The following is a 15,218-nucleotide window of genomic DNA, read 5'->3' as shown; positions in this document are numbered from 1 at the left end:
GGCACAACAGGTTGCACAACAACATCAGGTACAACAGGTTGCACAACAACATCAGGCACAACAGGTTGCACAACAACATCAGGTACAACAGGTTGCACAACAACAACAGGTACAACAGGTTGCACAACAACAACAGGTACAACAGGTTGCACAACAACATCAGGCACAACAGGTTGCACAACAACATCAGGCACAACAGGTTGCACAACAACATCAGGTACAACCGGTTGCAAAACAACATCAGGCACAACAGGTTGCTCAACAACTTCAGGTACAACAGGTTGCACAACAACATCAGATACATCAGGTAGCACAACAAAAACAACAAGTACACCAGGTTGCACAACAACAACCACAGGTATTACAGATGCTGCTACAGTTACTCCAAGGACAGAACGGTTCACAACACTCACACAATCAACAACAGGGTCAACAACCACCTTATCAGAGTATTACCTCCAATAGTTACTCACCTGGGGTAGGCCCTTGGTCACTTGGGAATCCCTCCTCATCCCACTCCCAACCCCAATCCCCATCCTACACCCAACCCCTCACAGTTCCTTCCCCCCTGGTCAGGCACCCCCTTACACTCCCAGTACTCCATCCTATAAACCGGGACTTGTGGCGTCACTCCCGAAGTTGTCGTTGCCAAGGTTAAATTGTGCTGAGCTCCCATCAAATAAAGTGGAACGCAATCGTTGCGTGGAAAATTGGTTGTGGGAGATGAAGTCTGTGTTAGCCGCGGCTCCTGATGATGAAACTAAAATTAATCTGGCCACTGGGACATGTGTGGGTCGCGACGGGCCCCTGAGGAAGTCTGAGGAATTCAGGCATTTGGTGACGTGGCCACAATTCGTGCAGGCCATCAAGGACCGATTTAAGGTAAAGATTACTAAAGAGGAGGCTCGTCGCTACTTAACGTTACTTCAGAGGGATAAAAGCACTCAATTAAAAGATTTTGGTGCCTTCCTTAGGACCAGGATAGGCGATCTCACTCAGGAGTTGGGTTACGATGCGCAGCAGGAGGAACGGTTTGCAAAGCAGTTATTTTGTAAGGCCTTGCCCGCTCATATCGGTCCATACCTAGCTACGGACACGGCTTCCCTGAGTTTTAGGGAACTCGTACAGTACGCCGAAGATCATATAGATGAGGACTTGGATGCGGCGGAGGCGCGGTCGTCGCCATATGTTAATGCAGTGAGCAGGAAGGTAGAGAACGGGCAAGGGTGCAATAGGTCAGGGCCCTTCCAGACGCAAGCGGGAGGCAGTGGTCGCACGCAACAATCCCCACGTAATGACTGGTGGGACCCGCGTACTTGTTTTAAATGTGGAAAAAGGGGCCACGTGAAAGTGAATTGCCGGAAGGTGAGAACAGAAACATGAGAGAATCCGGCCTCGGGTGGTGGCAGACCTACGTTTGAGATGACGGTGGAAGGTGTGAGATTGACAGTTTTTGTGGACACCGGAAGTCAAGCAACTCTCATTAAAAAGTCAGCCTTCAGCACACTTAAAGAGACACGCCTTAAGTGTTGTGGGAAGCATTTAACCGTAGTTAATGGTCAACATATCAATATCTTGGGCCAGGCCACTCTCAATTTTGAAGTGGGTAAGGAAGAAGCTTACCCACACAATTGCACTATTGTCGAGAATCTTGCATTCCCTGGCAGATTTTGTTGGGAATGGATTTTCTGGGACGAGTTAACTTTTCTTTGTCTGCTCAAGAGGGAGCAAGGAAGTGCAGATTGAAGTTGGGCCAGGTAGTTTATCCCATTAAAATGGTAGATAATTCTCCAGTAATTGCTTCCATTAGTAAGAAACAGAAGTACAACTGTCACTACCCTAAGTTGTTGTTTAAGTCTCTTCCAGACACAGATAAGAAATCATGTGGGTTACATGCCTTGGTGAAACAATGTTGCCCACCACATTCAGTTAAATTCATCAAAGTATCAGTGGTACGTCACATTGCACCAAGTACCACCCTTCAGGTGGCTGGGAGATGTGACAGGTTGTTGATCCCTCACCATTTGATCACAGTGCTTGATAAAGGTGCCCTTATTACAGTTGTCAATCTCTCGCACAAAACCTATCGTTTCAGGGCAGGTGATAGGGTGTCTCAGGCTACAATTGTAGAAAATACAGGAATTTTTCAGTATCAAAGCCAGGAGGAGATGCCAGCCACCACAGCACAATGTAGTGCTCTTAATGTTACAGATAGTAGAACACAGGGGAAACAAGACCGAGACAGGGAAAAATAGTAATACGCAGGAAGTTGATAAGTTAATCTCGGCTCTGGATTTGCAACATGTGCAACAGTCAGATAGGAAACTTTTGAGAGGGATTTTTCGTAAATTCCCTAGACTGTTTGCAACAGAAGACGATCAAATCGGGCTTCTGGATAGGATCGAACATGTTATTCCTACAGGTGATCATCCTCCTATTTACACCCACCAATGGAGGCTTCCGGAACGGGCGAAGGAAGTAATTAGGGATGAGTGCCAGAAAATGTTGAGACAGGATGTGATAGAGCCTAGTACTTCACCATGGTTGTCGCCAGTAGTGCTGGTACGTAAACCGGATGGTAGTTATAGGTTTTGTGTTGACTACCGAAAGATAAACGAAATTACTAAAGGTGATGTGTATCCTTTGCCACGGATACAAGAAATAATAGATCAGTTTGGGGCAGCCAAATACTTTTCCACTCTGGATTCGAAATCTGCGTATTGGGCCATCCCAGTCGCTGAGAAAGATAGAGAAAAGACCGCCTTCTCTGATGGGGTTCATACTTATCAATTCAAGCGGATGCCTTTCGGGTTAAAGACAGCGCCTTCATCATTTTAGAGGGTAATTAATTATATCCTCAGTCCAGTCTTGGGGAGGCACTCGTTAGCGTACCTGGATGATGTGGTTATCTACTCCCGGACGTTTGATGAGCACTTACGAGATTTAACTGAGACGTTGACACTGTTAGATAAGGCGGGGTTCAAACTTAACGTGAGTAAGTGCACTCTGGCATCTAAGAAATTTAAGTTTCTGGGATTCCAGGTGAGCACAGACGGTATCCGACCTGACCCCGACTCCTGTCGTGCCATTGCTGACATGCATACACCTAAGACAGCAAAGGATGTTCGAAGGTTTCTGGGGGCAGCCGGATATTTCCGTCGCCACATTGAGGGTTTTGCAAGTACAACAGCACCGTTAACTAAGCTCACTAAGAAAAATGTTAAATTCGTTTGGAAACCTGAGCATGATAACGCTTATGAAAAATTAAAAAGTCAACTCATTACCACCCCAGTCTTGGCAGTACCGGATTTTGATAAGGAATGGGAAGTACACACTGACGCCAGTGGCATAGCAATTGGTGGGTGCTTAATGCAACGCGATAATGACAATCTTCCTCACCCAGTTGCATATTTCAGCAGGAAGGTTAAGGGTCCGGAGGTCCGCTATTCTGCAACGGATAGGAAAGCTTTGGCTGTGGTAGAAAGTGTCAGGTACTTTGAACCGTATCTTTTCCAACGTCACTTTGTCATTTATACAGATTACAGGGCTTTAACTCATATTTTTAAGAAAAGAACTAAGTGCCCTCGCATGTCACGTTGGTCACATGAACTATAGCTGCTCACTCATTCCAAATACTTTACAAGCCTGGTCCATCACATGTTGTACTAGACACCTTGAGTAGAAACATTGCTACTATTAACGTAAATCTTAATATTAAAAATATTTCCAGTGAGAAAATGCGAGAATTCCAGATGAACGAACCGAGGTGGAAGGAAATTATTGAACATTTGGAAGGAGGAAAATATCCGTCGAAGAAACGTAATTTAGCAATTCATGATTTTGAAATGAAGGATGGGGTCTTATTTTATGTAAAGAGACAGAAGGATCGTGCAGTTTTTCAGTTGGTTATCCCAAAGGTGTTGAAGAAGTCGGCGTTGAAAGTCGACCCTCTGCAACTACGGACAAGGGTGCTGCGTGGTGGTTTTCGCAGCAACAATTCTAGGTTTCGAATTGTCGGGGCGGGGAAATATTAGGACGTTAATTATTATCCCCGAGGGCGTATTAGGCGACCCAATCGCTAGATTTTTACCGTACAGCCATGAAGGTACCAAGAGTTCACTGAGGGATGGCCTAGTAGATTCTCTAGCAACGGAATTACGGTGGTGTCGGACAGTTAGATCCGTCGGTTGTTCCACTATCTAGTCTAACCGTTGACCGCGAAGGACGGATTATTAGGTACTGTCTAGATCTAGGTGGATGTGGTTACCTAGGCTTGGAGAAGCGACAGGGCGGGCCGGGACGGGACGGTAATAGGTTAAATCGAGATTTCCTTAAGTACTAAATTAAGTTCCCTGTATATTAAGTTCCCTTTCAGGTTCAGTATCCCTTCGTTAGTTAAGTGTTCCCCCTTGTTTACGTAATTCTCATATATAAGTGGTATTATTTTTCTAAGTATTTGTTTTACATCTTTTAAGTCTGGAATTTTTGTTTTCGTATTGAGCAGTATTTATTCTTTGAGAGAATTACTAAAAGGTGAGTGGTTTTACTGTTATAAGTGAAGTCTGTGAAAGAATTGAAATCAGTGATATCGTGGAAAATTTTTGTGATGACATTTTTCAAAGTCGCTTGGAAAATCTCAATTTCGGAATAAATTCTAGTTTTGTGCCTGGCCATACGATCATCGGGTCGTCAGTGTTAATTCAAGTGTGCGATTAAAGTGCTCCGAGTGAGAACTTTGAGAGACCAAAAGTCGAATTTTGGTCATTTAAGCGAATTAGCGTTGGGACTCTGAATTTTCTAGCGGTTTTACTCAGCGCCCAGTGTGGCAGCACTCAGTAATTGTTTGCGCTGAACCAAGTGTCTAAGTGTCTCGCGAGTAGTATATTCAGTTCAAGTGATAAGCGAACTACACGTCGGTATTTAATTTATAATTTTGAGAAAAGAAATACTTGGTTAAAGAAGAATTAGTGCGGAGACTACTTTCTGAGGATTCGGCTGCGTGACAGTGAGCGCGCTTTCAATTTTTGTATACAGTACTTACCAACGTGTCCAAGTGGTTAGCGAGTGTTATATTCGGTTAAAGTAACAAGTCAACTACGCGCCAGTATTTAAATTATAATTTTGGGAAATTAATTACTAATTTTTACTTAAGGTTCAGCGCGACTCTGTAGCTGTGAGCGTCATATCAGTGTATATTTCTCAGTATTCTACAACGCGACCGGCGGTGAACAAGTGTATGGTGGAATGCGGTGAACGACGTGAATGAAGAGTAGTTCCGGTCTAGATGTTCAAGAGGTTTAACATAAAAGGTTAGAGATTATTGAGCGAGTGATTAGTTGTTGAGATCGGGGTTGTATTAAAATTTCACCGCAATCGCTTGTCGGGATCAGAACTTTGCCTGTTGTCCCCAGGTAGGGTTAGGTTGCGAGGTTTAGCGAGAATATGTCGTGTGATAAGCACATGAAGCTCAGGAGTAAAGGTATGGTAGACGACGAGGCTACTGGGGAAGCACCATCGACAGACCCTCACCTGGTGAGGGCAGTACAGACGTTAGCTCTTGAGGAGGGACCCTTAGCGGACCCCACTGGGGGACAAGCGAACCCCACGGGGGGGAGTAACGGATCCGGGTGCCCAAGGGGCGACAGCAGGATTTCATTGGGGGCTCTTGCTCAGCGGACATCACGATGATTGGTGAGGCGATAGGAAGTGATGGGGTTGGGGCCCCCACTATTAGAACATCCACCCCAGTTGTACAAGGAGTTCCCGGGGATGATGCCATTGCGGGTTCTCAAGGCCTGGCGATCCCTGGGCATATGAACGTACACACACCACCTCCACAACCCCAACAATTACAAAAGGTACAAACCGACGCACAACAACAAGCCATACAGATGCTACTACAGTTACTGCAGGGGCAAAACGGATCACTACAACAAATACAACAGGTTGCACAACAACAGGTACAACAGGTTGCACAACAACATCAGGCACAACAGGTTGCACAACAACACCAGGTACAACAGGTTGCACAACAACACCAGGCACAACAGGTTGCACAACAACATCAGGTACAACAGGTTGCACAACAACACCAGGTACAACAGGTTGCACAACAACATCAGGCACAACAGGTTGCACAACAACACCAGGTACAACAGGTTGCTCAACAACATCAGGTACAACAGGTTGCACAACAACACCAGGTACAACAGGTTGCACAACAACATCAGGCACAACAGGTTGCACAACAACATCAGGCACAACAGGTTGCACAACAACATCAGGTACAACAGGTTGCACAACAACATCAGGTACAACAGGTTGCACAACAACATCAGGCACAACAGGTTGCACAACAACATCAGGTACAACAGGTTGCACAACAACATCAGGCACAACAGGTTGCACAACAACATCAGGTACAACAGGTTGCACAACAACAACAGGTACAACAGGTTGCACAACAACAACAGGTACAACAGGTTGCACAACAACATCAGGCACAACAGGTTGCACAACAACATCAGGCACAACAGGTTGCACAACAACATCAGGTACAACAGGTTGCAAAACAACATCAGGCACAACAGGTTGCTCAACAACTTCAGGTACAACAGGTTGCACAACAACATCAGATACATCAGGTAGCACAACAAAAACAACAAGTACACCAGGTTGCACAACAACAACCACAGGTATTACAGATGCTGCTACAGTTACTCCAAGGACAGAACGGTTCACAACACTCACACAATCAACAACAGGGTCAACAACCACCTTATCAGAGTATTACCTCCAATAGTTACTCACCTGGGGTAGGCCCTTGGTCACTTGGGAATCCCTCCTCATCCCACTCCCAACCCCAATCCCCATCCTACACCCAACCCCTCACAGTTCCTTCCCCCCTGGTCAGGCACCCCCTTACACTCCCAGTACTCCATCCTATAGACCGGGACTTGTGGCGTCACTCCCGAAGTTGTCCTTGCCAAGGTTAAATTGTGCTGAGCTCCCATCAACTAAAGTGGAACGCAATCGTTGCGTGGAAAATTGGTTGTGGGAGATGAAGTCTGTGTTAGCCGCGGCTCCTGATGATGAAACTAAAATTAATCTGGCCACTGGGGCATGTGTGGGTCGCGACGGGCCCCTGAGGAAGTCTGAGGAATTCAGGCATTTGGTGACGTGGCCACAATTCGTGCAGGCCATCAAGGACCGATTTAAGGTAAAGATTACTAAAGAGGAGGCTCGTCGCTACTTAACGTTACTTCAGAGGGATAAAAGCACTCAATTAAAAGATTTTGGTGCCTTCCTTAGGACCAGGATAGGCGATCTCACTCAGGAGTTGGGTTACGATGCGCAGCAGGAGGAACGGTTTGCAAAGCAGTTATTTTGTAAGGCCTTGCCCGCTCATATCGGTCCATACCTAGCTACGGACACGGCTTCCCTGAGTTTTAGGGAACTCGTACAGTACGCCGAAGATCATATAGATGAGGACTTGGATGCGGCGGAGGCGCGGTCGTCGCCATATGTTAATGCAGTGAGCAGGAAGGTAGAGAACGGGCAAGGGTGCAATAGGTCAGGGCCCTTCCAGACGCAAGCGGGAGGCAGTGGTCGCACGCAACAATCCCCACGTAATGACTGGTGGGACCCGCGTACTTGTTTTAAATGTGGAAAAAGGGGCCACGTGAAAGTGAATTGCCGGAAGGTGAGAACAGAAACATGAGAGAATCCGGCCTCGGGTGGTGGCAGACCTACGTTTGAGATGACGGTGGAAGGTGTGAGATTGACAGTTTTTGTGGACACCGGAAGTCAAGCAACTCTCATTAAAAAGTCAGCCTTCAGCACACTTAAAGAGACACGCCTTAAGTGTTGTGGGAAGCATTTAACCGTAGTTAATGGTCAACATATCAATATCTTGGGCCAGGCCACTCTCAATTTTGAAGTGGGTAAGGAAGAAGCTTACCCACACAATTGCACTATTGTCGAGAATCTTGCATTCCCTGGCAGATTTTGTTGGGAATGGATTTTCTGGGACGAGTTAACTTTTCTTTGTCTGCTCAAGAGGGAGCAAGGAAGTGCAGATTGAAGTTGGGCCAGGTAGTTTATCCCATTAAAATGGTAGATAATTCTCCAGTAATTGCTTCCATTAGTAAGAAACAGAAGTACAACTGTCACTACCCTAAGTTGTTGTTTAAGTCTCTTCCAGACACAGATAAGAAATCATGTGGGTTACATGCCTTGGTGAAACAATGTTGCCCACCACATTCAGTTAAATTCATCAAAGTATCAGTGGTACGTCACATTGCACCAAGTACCACCCTTCAGGTGGCTGGGAGATGTGACAGGTTGTTGATCCCTCACCATTTGATCACAGTGCTTGATAAAGGTGCCCTTATTCCAGTTGTCAATCTCTCGCACAAAGCCTATCGTTTCAGGGCAGGTGATAGGGTGTCTCAGGCTACAATTGTAGAAAATACAGGAATTTTTCAGTATCAAAGCCAGGAGGAGATGCCAGCCACCACAGCACAATGTAGTGCTCTTAATGTTACAGATAGTAGAACACAGGGGAAACAAGACCGAGACAGGGAAAAATAGTAATACGCAGGAAGTTGATAAGTTAATCTCGGCTCTGGATTTGCAACATGTGCAACAGTCAGATAGGAAACTTTTGAGAGGGATTTTTCGTAAATTCCCTAGACTGTTTGCAACAGAAGACGATCAAATCGGGCTTCTGGATAGGATCGAACATGTTATTCCTACAGGTGATCATCCTCCTATTTACACCCACCAATGGAGGCTTCCGGAACGGGCGAAGGAAGTAATTAGGGATGAGTGCCAGAAAATGTTGAGACAGGATGTGATAGAGCCTAGTACTTCACCATGGTTGTCGCCAGTAGTGCTGGTACGTAAACCGGATGGTAGTTATAGGTTTTGTGTTGACTACCGAAAGATAAACGAAATTACTAAAGGTGATGTGTATCCTTTGCCACGGATACAAGAAATAATAGATCAGTTTGGGGCAGCCAAATACTTTTCCACTCTGGATTCGAAATCTGCGTATTGGGCCATCCCAGTCGCTGAGAAAGATAGAGAAAAGACCGCCTTCTCTGATGGGGTTCATACTTATCAATTCAAGCGGATGCCTTTCGGGTTAAAGACAGCGCCTTCATCATTTTAGAGGGTAATTAATTATATCCTCAGTCCAGTCTTGGGGAGGCACTCGTTAGCGTACCTGGATGATGTGGTTATCTACTCCCGGACGTTTGATGAGCACTTACGAGATTTAACTGAGACGTTGGCACTGTTAGATAAGGCGGGGTTCAAACTTAACGTGAGTAAGTGCACTCTGGCATCTAAGAAATTTAAGTTTCTGGGATTCCAGGTGAGCACAGACGGTATCCGACCTGACCCCGACTCCTGTCGTGCCATTGCTGACATGCATACACCTAAGACAGCAAAGGATGTTCGAAGGTTTCTGGGGGCAGCCGGATATTTCCGTCGCCACATTGAGGGTTTTGCAAGTACAACAGCACCGTTAACTAAGCTCACTAAGAAAAATGTTAAATTCGTTTGGAAACCTGAGCATGATAACGCTTATGCAAAATTAAAAAGTCAACTCATTACCACCCCAGTCTTGGCAGTACCGGATTTTGATAAGGAATGGGAAGTACACACTGACGCCAGTGGCATAGCAATTGGTGGGTGCTTAATGCAACGCGATAATGACAATCTTCCTCACCCAGTTGCATATTTCAGCAGGAAGGTTAAGGGTCCGGAGGTCCGCTATTCTGCAACGGATAGGGAAGCTTTGGCTGTGGTAGAAAGTGTCAGGTACTTTGAACCGTATCTTTTCCAACGTCACTTTGTCATTTATACAGATTACAGGGCTTTAACTCATATTTTTAAGAAAAGAACTAAGTGCCCTCGCATGTCACGTTGGTCACATGAACTATAGCTGCTCACTCATTCCAAATACTTTACAAGCCTGGTCCATCACATGTTGTACTAGACACCTTGAGTAGAAACATTGCTACTATTAACGTAAATCTTAATATTGAAAATATTTCCAGTGAGAAAATGCGAGAATTCCAGATGAACGAACCGAGGTGGAAGGAAATTATTGAACATTTGGAAGGAGGAAAATATCCGTCGAAGAAACGTAATTTAGCAATTCATGATTTTGAAATGAAGGATGGGGTCTTATTTTATGTAAAGAGACAGAAGGATCGTGCAGTTTTTCAGTTGGTTATCCCAAAGGTGTTGAAGAAGTCGGCGTTGAAACTCGCACATTCGTCTAAGATTGCAGGTCATCCGGGGATTTTTAAAACTCACATGAAAGCCAAGTCACTCTTTTTCTTCCCCGGTATGTTAACAGAGGTCATTAACTTCGTTAAGTCCTGTGGTCATTTTCAAAGGAGGAAAGGTATCCTTAAGGTACAAGCTACATTGCAAGAATTCCCAGAAATTTTGGAACCTTTAGATCGGGTGGGGGCTGATCTGATTGATCTGCATCACAGTCATTCAGGAAACCGTTACGTATTGGTGTTGGTAGACCACCTGTCCAGGTACACCACACTGATTGCATTGCCTCAGAAAGATTCACGAACTGTTGCAAAGGCGTTCTTAGATAGGTTTGTCACGGTATTTGGTCCCCCTAAAGTGTTAGTTTCTGACCGAGGTCAGGAATTTAATGGGAATATTTTTAGAGAAGTATGTAAAATTATAGAAACCACTTCAGCATTTACGACGGCTTATCACCCTCAGGCTAACGGCATGACAGAACGGACGAACCGGTCAGTTAAAGATATGCTTGCAATTCTTGCAGAGCATGATGCAAATTCGTGGGACGAACAACTCCCCTATGTCCAGTTGGCTCTGAACACTGCCATCCATCGATCCATTAACACCCAACCCCATTTGCTGTTCACAGGGCATTCATGTAATTTCCCATCAGGTCTGCTTAACAGACATAATATTGTATATGGGGAAGACTACTCATCAGAAGTTTTAAACAAGATGAAAAATGCATGGAGAATTGCAGCCAGGGCTACCAAGACAGCACGAGACCGCTATGCTCAGCATTATGACAAGAAGGTACGACCTCTTGAGTTGAAAGTCGGGAGTCTTGTTTTGAGAGTTAATGAGGCGGCTCCTGCCAATCAGAGTAGGAAACTTGCACCTAGATGGCGGGGCCCTTACTGGGTAATTGAAAGAAAAGGTCCGGTTAATTTTGTTATTAAAGGTATTTTTGAAGACCAAGTTGAGAGAAGGTGGTGGCAGTGTCTAATGAGTTTTATTATTGTTTTTTTTATAAACTAGTAACCCTTGTCCTTGATGTATCTTCCTCATTTAATATTCCTCTTATATACGTGGCAGTCCAGTGAGGGGTCATACTGGACTGTAGCAGTGTTGAGCTGGGGTATTGAGTGAAGAGAGAAAGAGATTTACAAAACGGAGCGTGCAGAACGATTACGAGAGATCACAAGATAACAGGGTTAATACTGTGGTACATTGGGTTATTACAGATCCACCATGACTCACAACGGTTTTCTATTACCCACCACGCTTTTCCAAGAGCAACCACGCTCCTACATGACCCACAACGCTCCTCCATGACCCATCATGCCTCTCCATGACCCACCACGCTCCTCCATGACCCACCACGCTCCTCCATGACCCACAACGATCCTCCATGACCCACCACGCTCCTTCATGACCCACTACGCTCCTCCATGACCCACCACGCTCCTCCATGACCCACCAGGCTCCTCCGTGAACCACCACATTCCCCCTTGACCCACCCCTCTCCTCCATGACCCACTACGCTCCTCCATGTCCCACCACGCTCCTCCATCACCCACAAGGCTACTCCATGACCCACCATGATCCTCCATGACCCACCACGCTCCTCCATGACTCACCACGCTCCTCTATTTCCACCCACGCTTCCCTATGTCCCACGACGCTCCTCCATGACCCCAACACGCTCCTCCATACCCACCACGCATCTCCGTGACCCACCACGCTCCTCCATGACCTACTATGCTCCTCTATGCTCCTCTATGTGGGTCACTCGTCCATGACCCACCACACTCCTCCATGAGCACCCACGCTCCTCCATGACCAACAAAGCTTCTCTATGACCCACCACACTCCTCCATGACTCTCCATGCACCTCCATACCCCACAAAGCTCCTCCATGACCCACCACGCTCCTCTTTGTCTTACCACGCTCCTTCATGACCCACTACGGTCCTCCTTGTCCCACCACGCTCTTTCGTGACCCACCACGTTCCTCCATAACCCACCACTCTTCTCCATGACCCACCACGCTCCTCCATGTCCCATCACGCTTCTCCATGACCCACAACGCTCCTCCTTGACAAACTATGTTCTTCTATGACCCTCCACGCTCCTCCATGACCCGCCACGCTCCTCCATGTCCCACCACGCTCGTTCATGACCCACCACGATCCTCCATTACCCACCATGCTCCTCCATGACCCACCACGCTCCTCCATGACCCACAACGTTCATCCATGGTCCACCACGCTTGTCTATGACCCACCACGCTTGTCAATGACCCACCACGCTCCTCAATGACCAACAACGCTCCTCCATGCCCACCTCGCATCTCCATGACCCACTATGTTCCTCCATGGCCCACCACGCTCCTCCATAACCCACCACGCTCCTCCATTACCTCCTCGCTTCTCAATGACCCTCAACGCTCCTCCAAGGCCTCCACGCTTTTCCATACCAACCACGCATCTTTATGACCCACCAGTCTCCTCCATGACCCACTATGCTCCTCTATGGCCCACCACGGTCCTCCATGACCCACCACGCTCCTCCATGACCGTCCACTCTCCTCCATGACTTACCGCGCTCCTCCATGTCCCACCACGCTTCTCCTTGACCCACCACACCCCTCCATGACTCTCCTTGTTACTCCATGACCCACCACGCTCCTCCATGATCCACCACGCTCCTCCATGTCCCATCACGCTCCTCCATGATCCACCACAGTCCTCTATGACCCACCATGATCCTCCATCACCCACCATGCTCCTCCATGATCCACAACGCTCATCCTTGACCCACCACGCTCGTCTATGACCCACCACGCTCCTCAATGACCCACAACGCTCCACCATGACCCACCACGCTCCTCCATGACCCACAATGTTTACCCGTGACCCACCACGCTCATCTACGACCCACCACGCTCCTCCATGACCCTCCACGCTCTTCCATGACCCACCACGCTAATTCATGACACAACCACGCTCCTCCATGACCCACCACGCTCCTCCTTGACAAACTATGTTCTTCTATGACCCTCCACGCTCCTCCATGACCCACCACGCTCCTCCATGTCCCACCACGCTCGTTCATGACCCACCACGATCCTCCATTACCCACCATGCTCCTCCATGACCCACCACGCTCCTCCATGACCCACAACGCTCATCCATGATCCACCACGCTTGTCTATGACCCACCACGCTCCTCAATGACCAACAGCGCTCCTCCATGATCCACCACGCTCTTCCATGACTCACCACGCTCCTCTTTTACCCACCACGCTCTTCCAAGAGCAACCACGCTCCTACATGACCCAAAACGCTCCTCCATGCCCACCTCGCATCTCCATGACCCACCACGCTCCACCATGACCCACTATGTTCCTCCATGGCCCACCACGCTCCTCCATAACCTACCACGCTCCTCCATTACCTCCTCGCTTCTCAATGACCCTCAACGCTCCTCCAAGACCCACCACGCTCCTCCATGACTCCCCACTCTCCTCCATGACCCACCACACTCCCCCATGACCAACCCCTCCCCTCCATGATCCACAACGCTCTTCCATGTACCACCACGCTCCTCCATGATTCACAACGCTCCTCCATAACCAACATGATCCTCCATGACCCACCACGCTTCTCCATGACTCACCACGCTCCTTTATTACCAACCACGCTCCTCTATGTCCCACCATGCTCCACCATGAACCCAACACTCTCCTCCAAGGCCCACCACGCTTTTCCATACTTACCACGCATCTTTATGACCCACCAATACAATACAATACAATACAATTTTATTTAGGTAAGGTACATACATACAATAAATATTTACAAGGATTGTTTGACTTATAGGTAGAGCTAGTACATACAATGCCTAAAGCCACTATTACGCAAAGCGTTTCGGGCATTTCCGACCACGCTCGTCAATGACCCACAACGCTCCTCCATGACCCATCACGCTCCTCCATGACCCTCCACGCTCCTCCAAAAGCAAATACGCTCCTGCATGTCCCACCACGCTCCTCCATGACCCTCCACTCTCCTCCATGACTCACCACGCTCCTCCATGTCCCACCACGCTCCTCCATGACCCTCCACTCTCCTCCATGACTCACCACGCTCTTCCATGTCCCACCACGCTCCTCCATGACCCTCCACTCTCCTCCATGACTCACCACGCTCCTCCTTGACCCACCACACTCCTCCATGACTCTCCTCGGTCCTCCATGACCCACCAGGCTCCTCCATGACCCACCAGGCTCCTCCATGATCCACCACGCTCCTCCATGTCCCATCACGCTCCTCCATGACCAACCATGATCCTCCATCACCCACCATGCTCCTCCATGACCCACAACGCTCATCCTTGACCCACCACGCTCGTCTATGACCGACCACGCTCGTCAATGACCCACAACGCTCCTCCATGACCCACCACGCTCCTTCATGACCCTCCACGCTCCTCCATGACCCACGACGCTCTTCCATGACCCACCACGCTCCTCCATGACCCACCACCCTCCTCCATGAGCCACCACGCTCCTCCATGAACTACCACGCTCCTCCATGACCCACCACGCGTTTTAATAACTCACCACACTCCTACATAACCCAACACGTTTCTTCATGACCCACCACGCTGCTTCATGACCCACCACGCTCCTCGAACACCCAACACGCTCCTTTATGACCCACCACGCTCCTACATGAGCCACCACGCTACCCCAAGATCCACCACTCTCCTCCAGGACCCATCACGCTCCTCCATGTCTCACCACGCTCCTCCATGAACCACCACACTCCTCCATGGCTCTCCACGCTCCTCCATGACCCACCACGCTCCTCCATAAGCCACCACGCTCTTCCATGACCCACCGCGCTCCTCCATGACCCACCGCGCTCCTCCAT

At 48.0% G+C, this 15,218-nt stretch overlaps 1 protein-coding gene across 1 annotated transcript; it reads right to left on the bottom strand.

Annotated features, from left to right (window-relative positions):
* Positions 1 to 14,264: 14,264 nt before the first annotated feature.
* LOC123774843 (uncharacterized) lies at positions 14,265 to 14,858 on the bottom strand. Its single transcript, XM_045769502.2, has one exon. It carries the CDS (start codon positions 14,856 to 14,858, stop codon positions 14,265 to 14,267), a length of 594 nt encoding a protein of 197 aa, XP_045625458.2.
* Positions 14,859 to 15,218: the final 360 nt, after the last annotated feature.

Source organism: Procambarus clarkii, chromosome 84, assembly GCF_040958095.1.
Source record: "Procambarus clarkii isolate CNS0578487 chromosome 84, FALCON_Pclarkii_2.0, whole genome shotgun sequence".
Classification (NCBI taxonomy): Eukaryota; Metazoa; Arthropoda; class Malacostraca; order Decapoda; family Cambaridae; genus Procambarus; species Procambarus clarkii.
The sequence above is the reverse complement of the archived record's forward strand: the minus strand, read 5'-3'. Positions and strand labels throughout refer to the sequence as shown.

Coding starts and splice junctions, on each gene's coding strand:
- LOC123774843 (XM_045769502.2), bottom strand. CDS start 14,858: ATGGAGGAGCGTGGTGGCTCATGGAGGAGGGTGGTGGGTCATGGAGGA.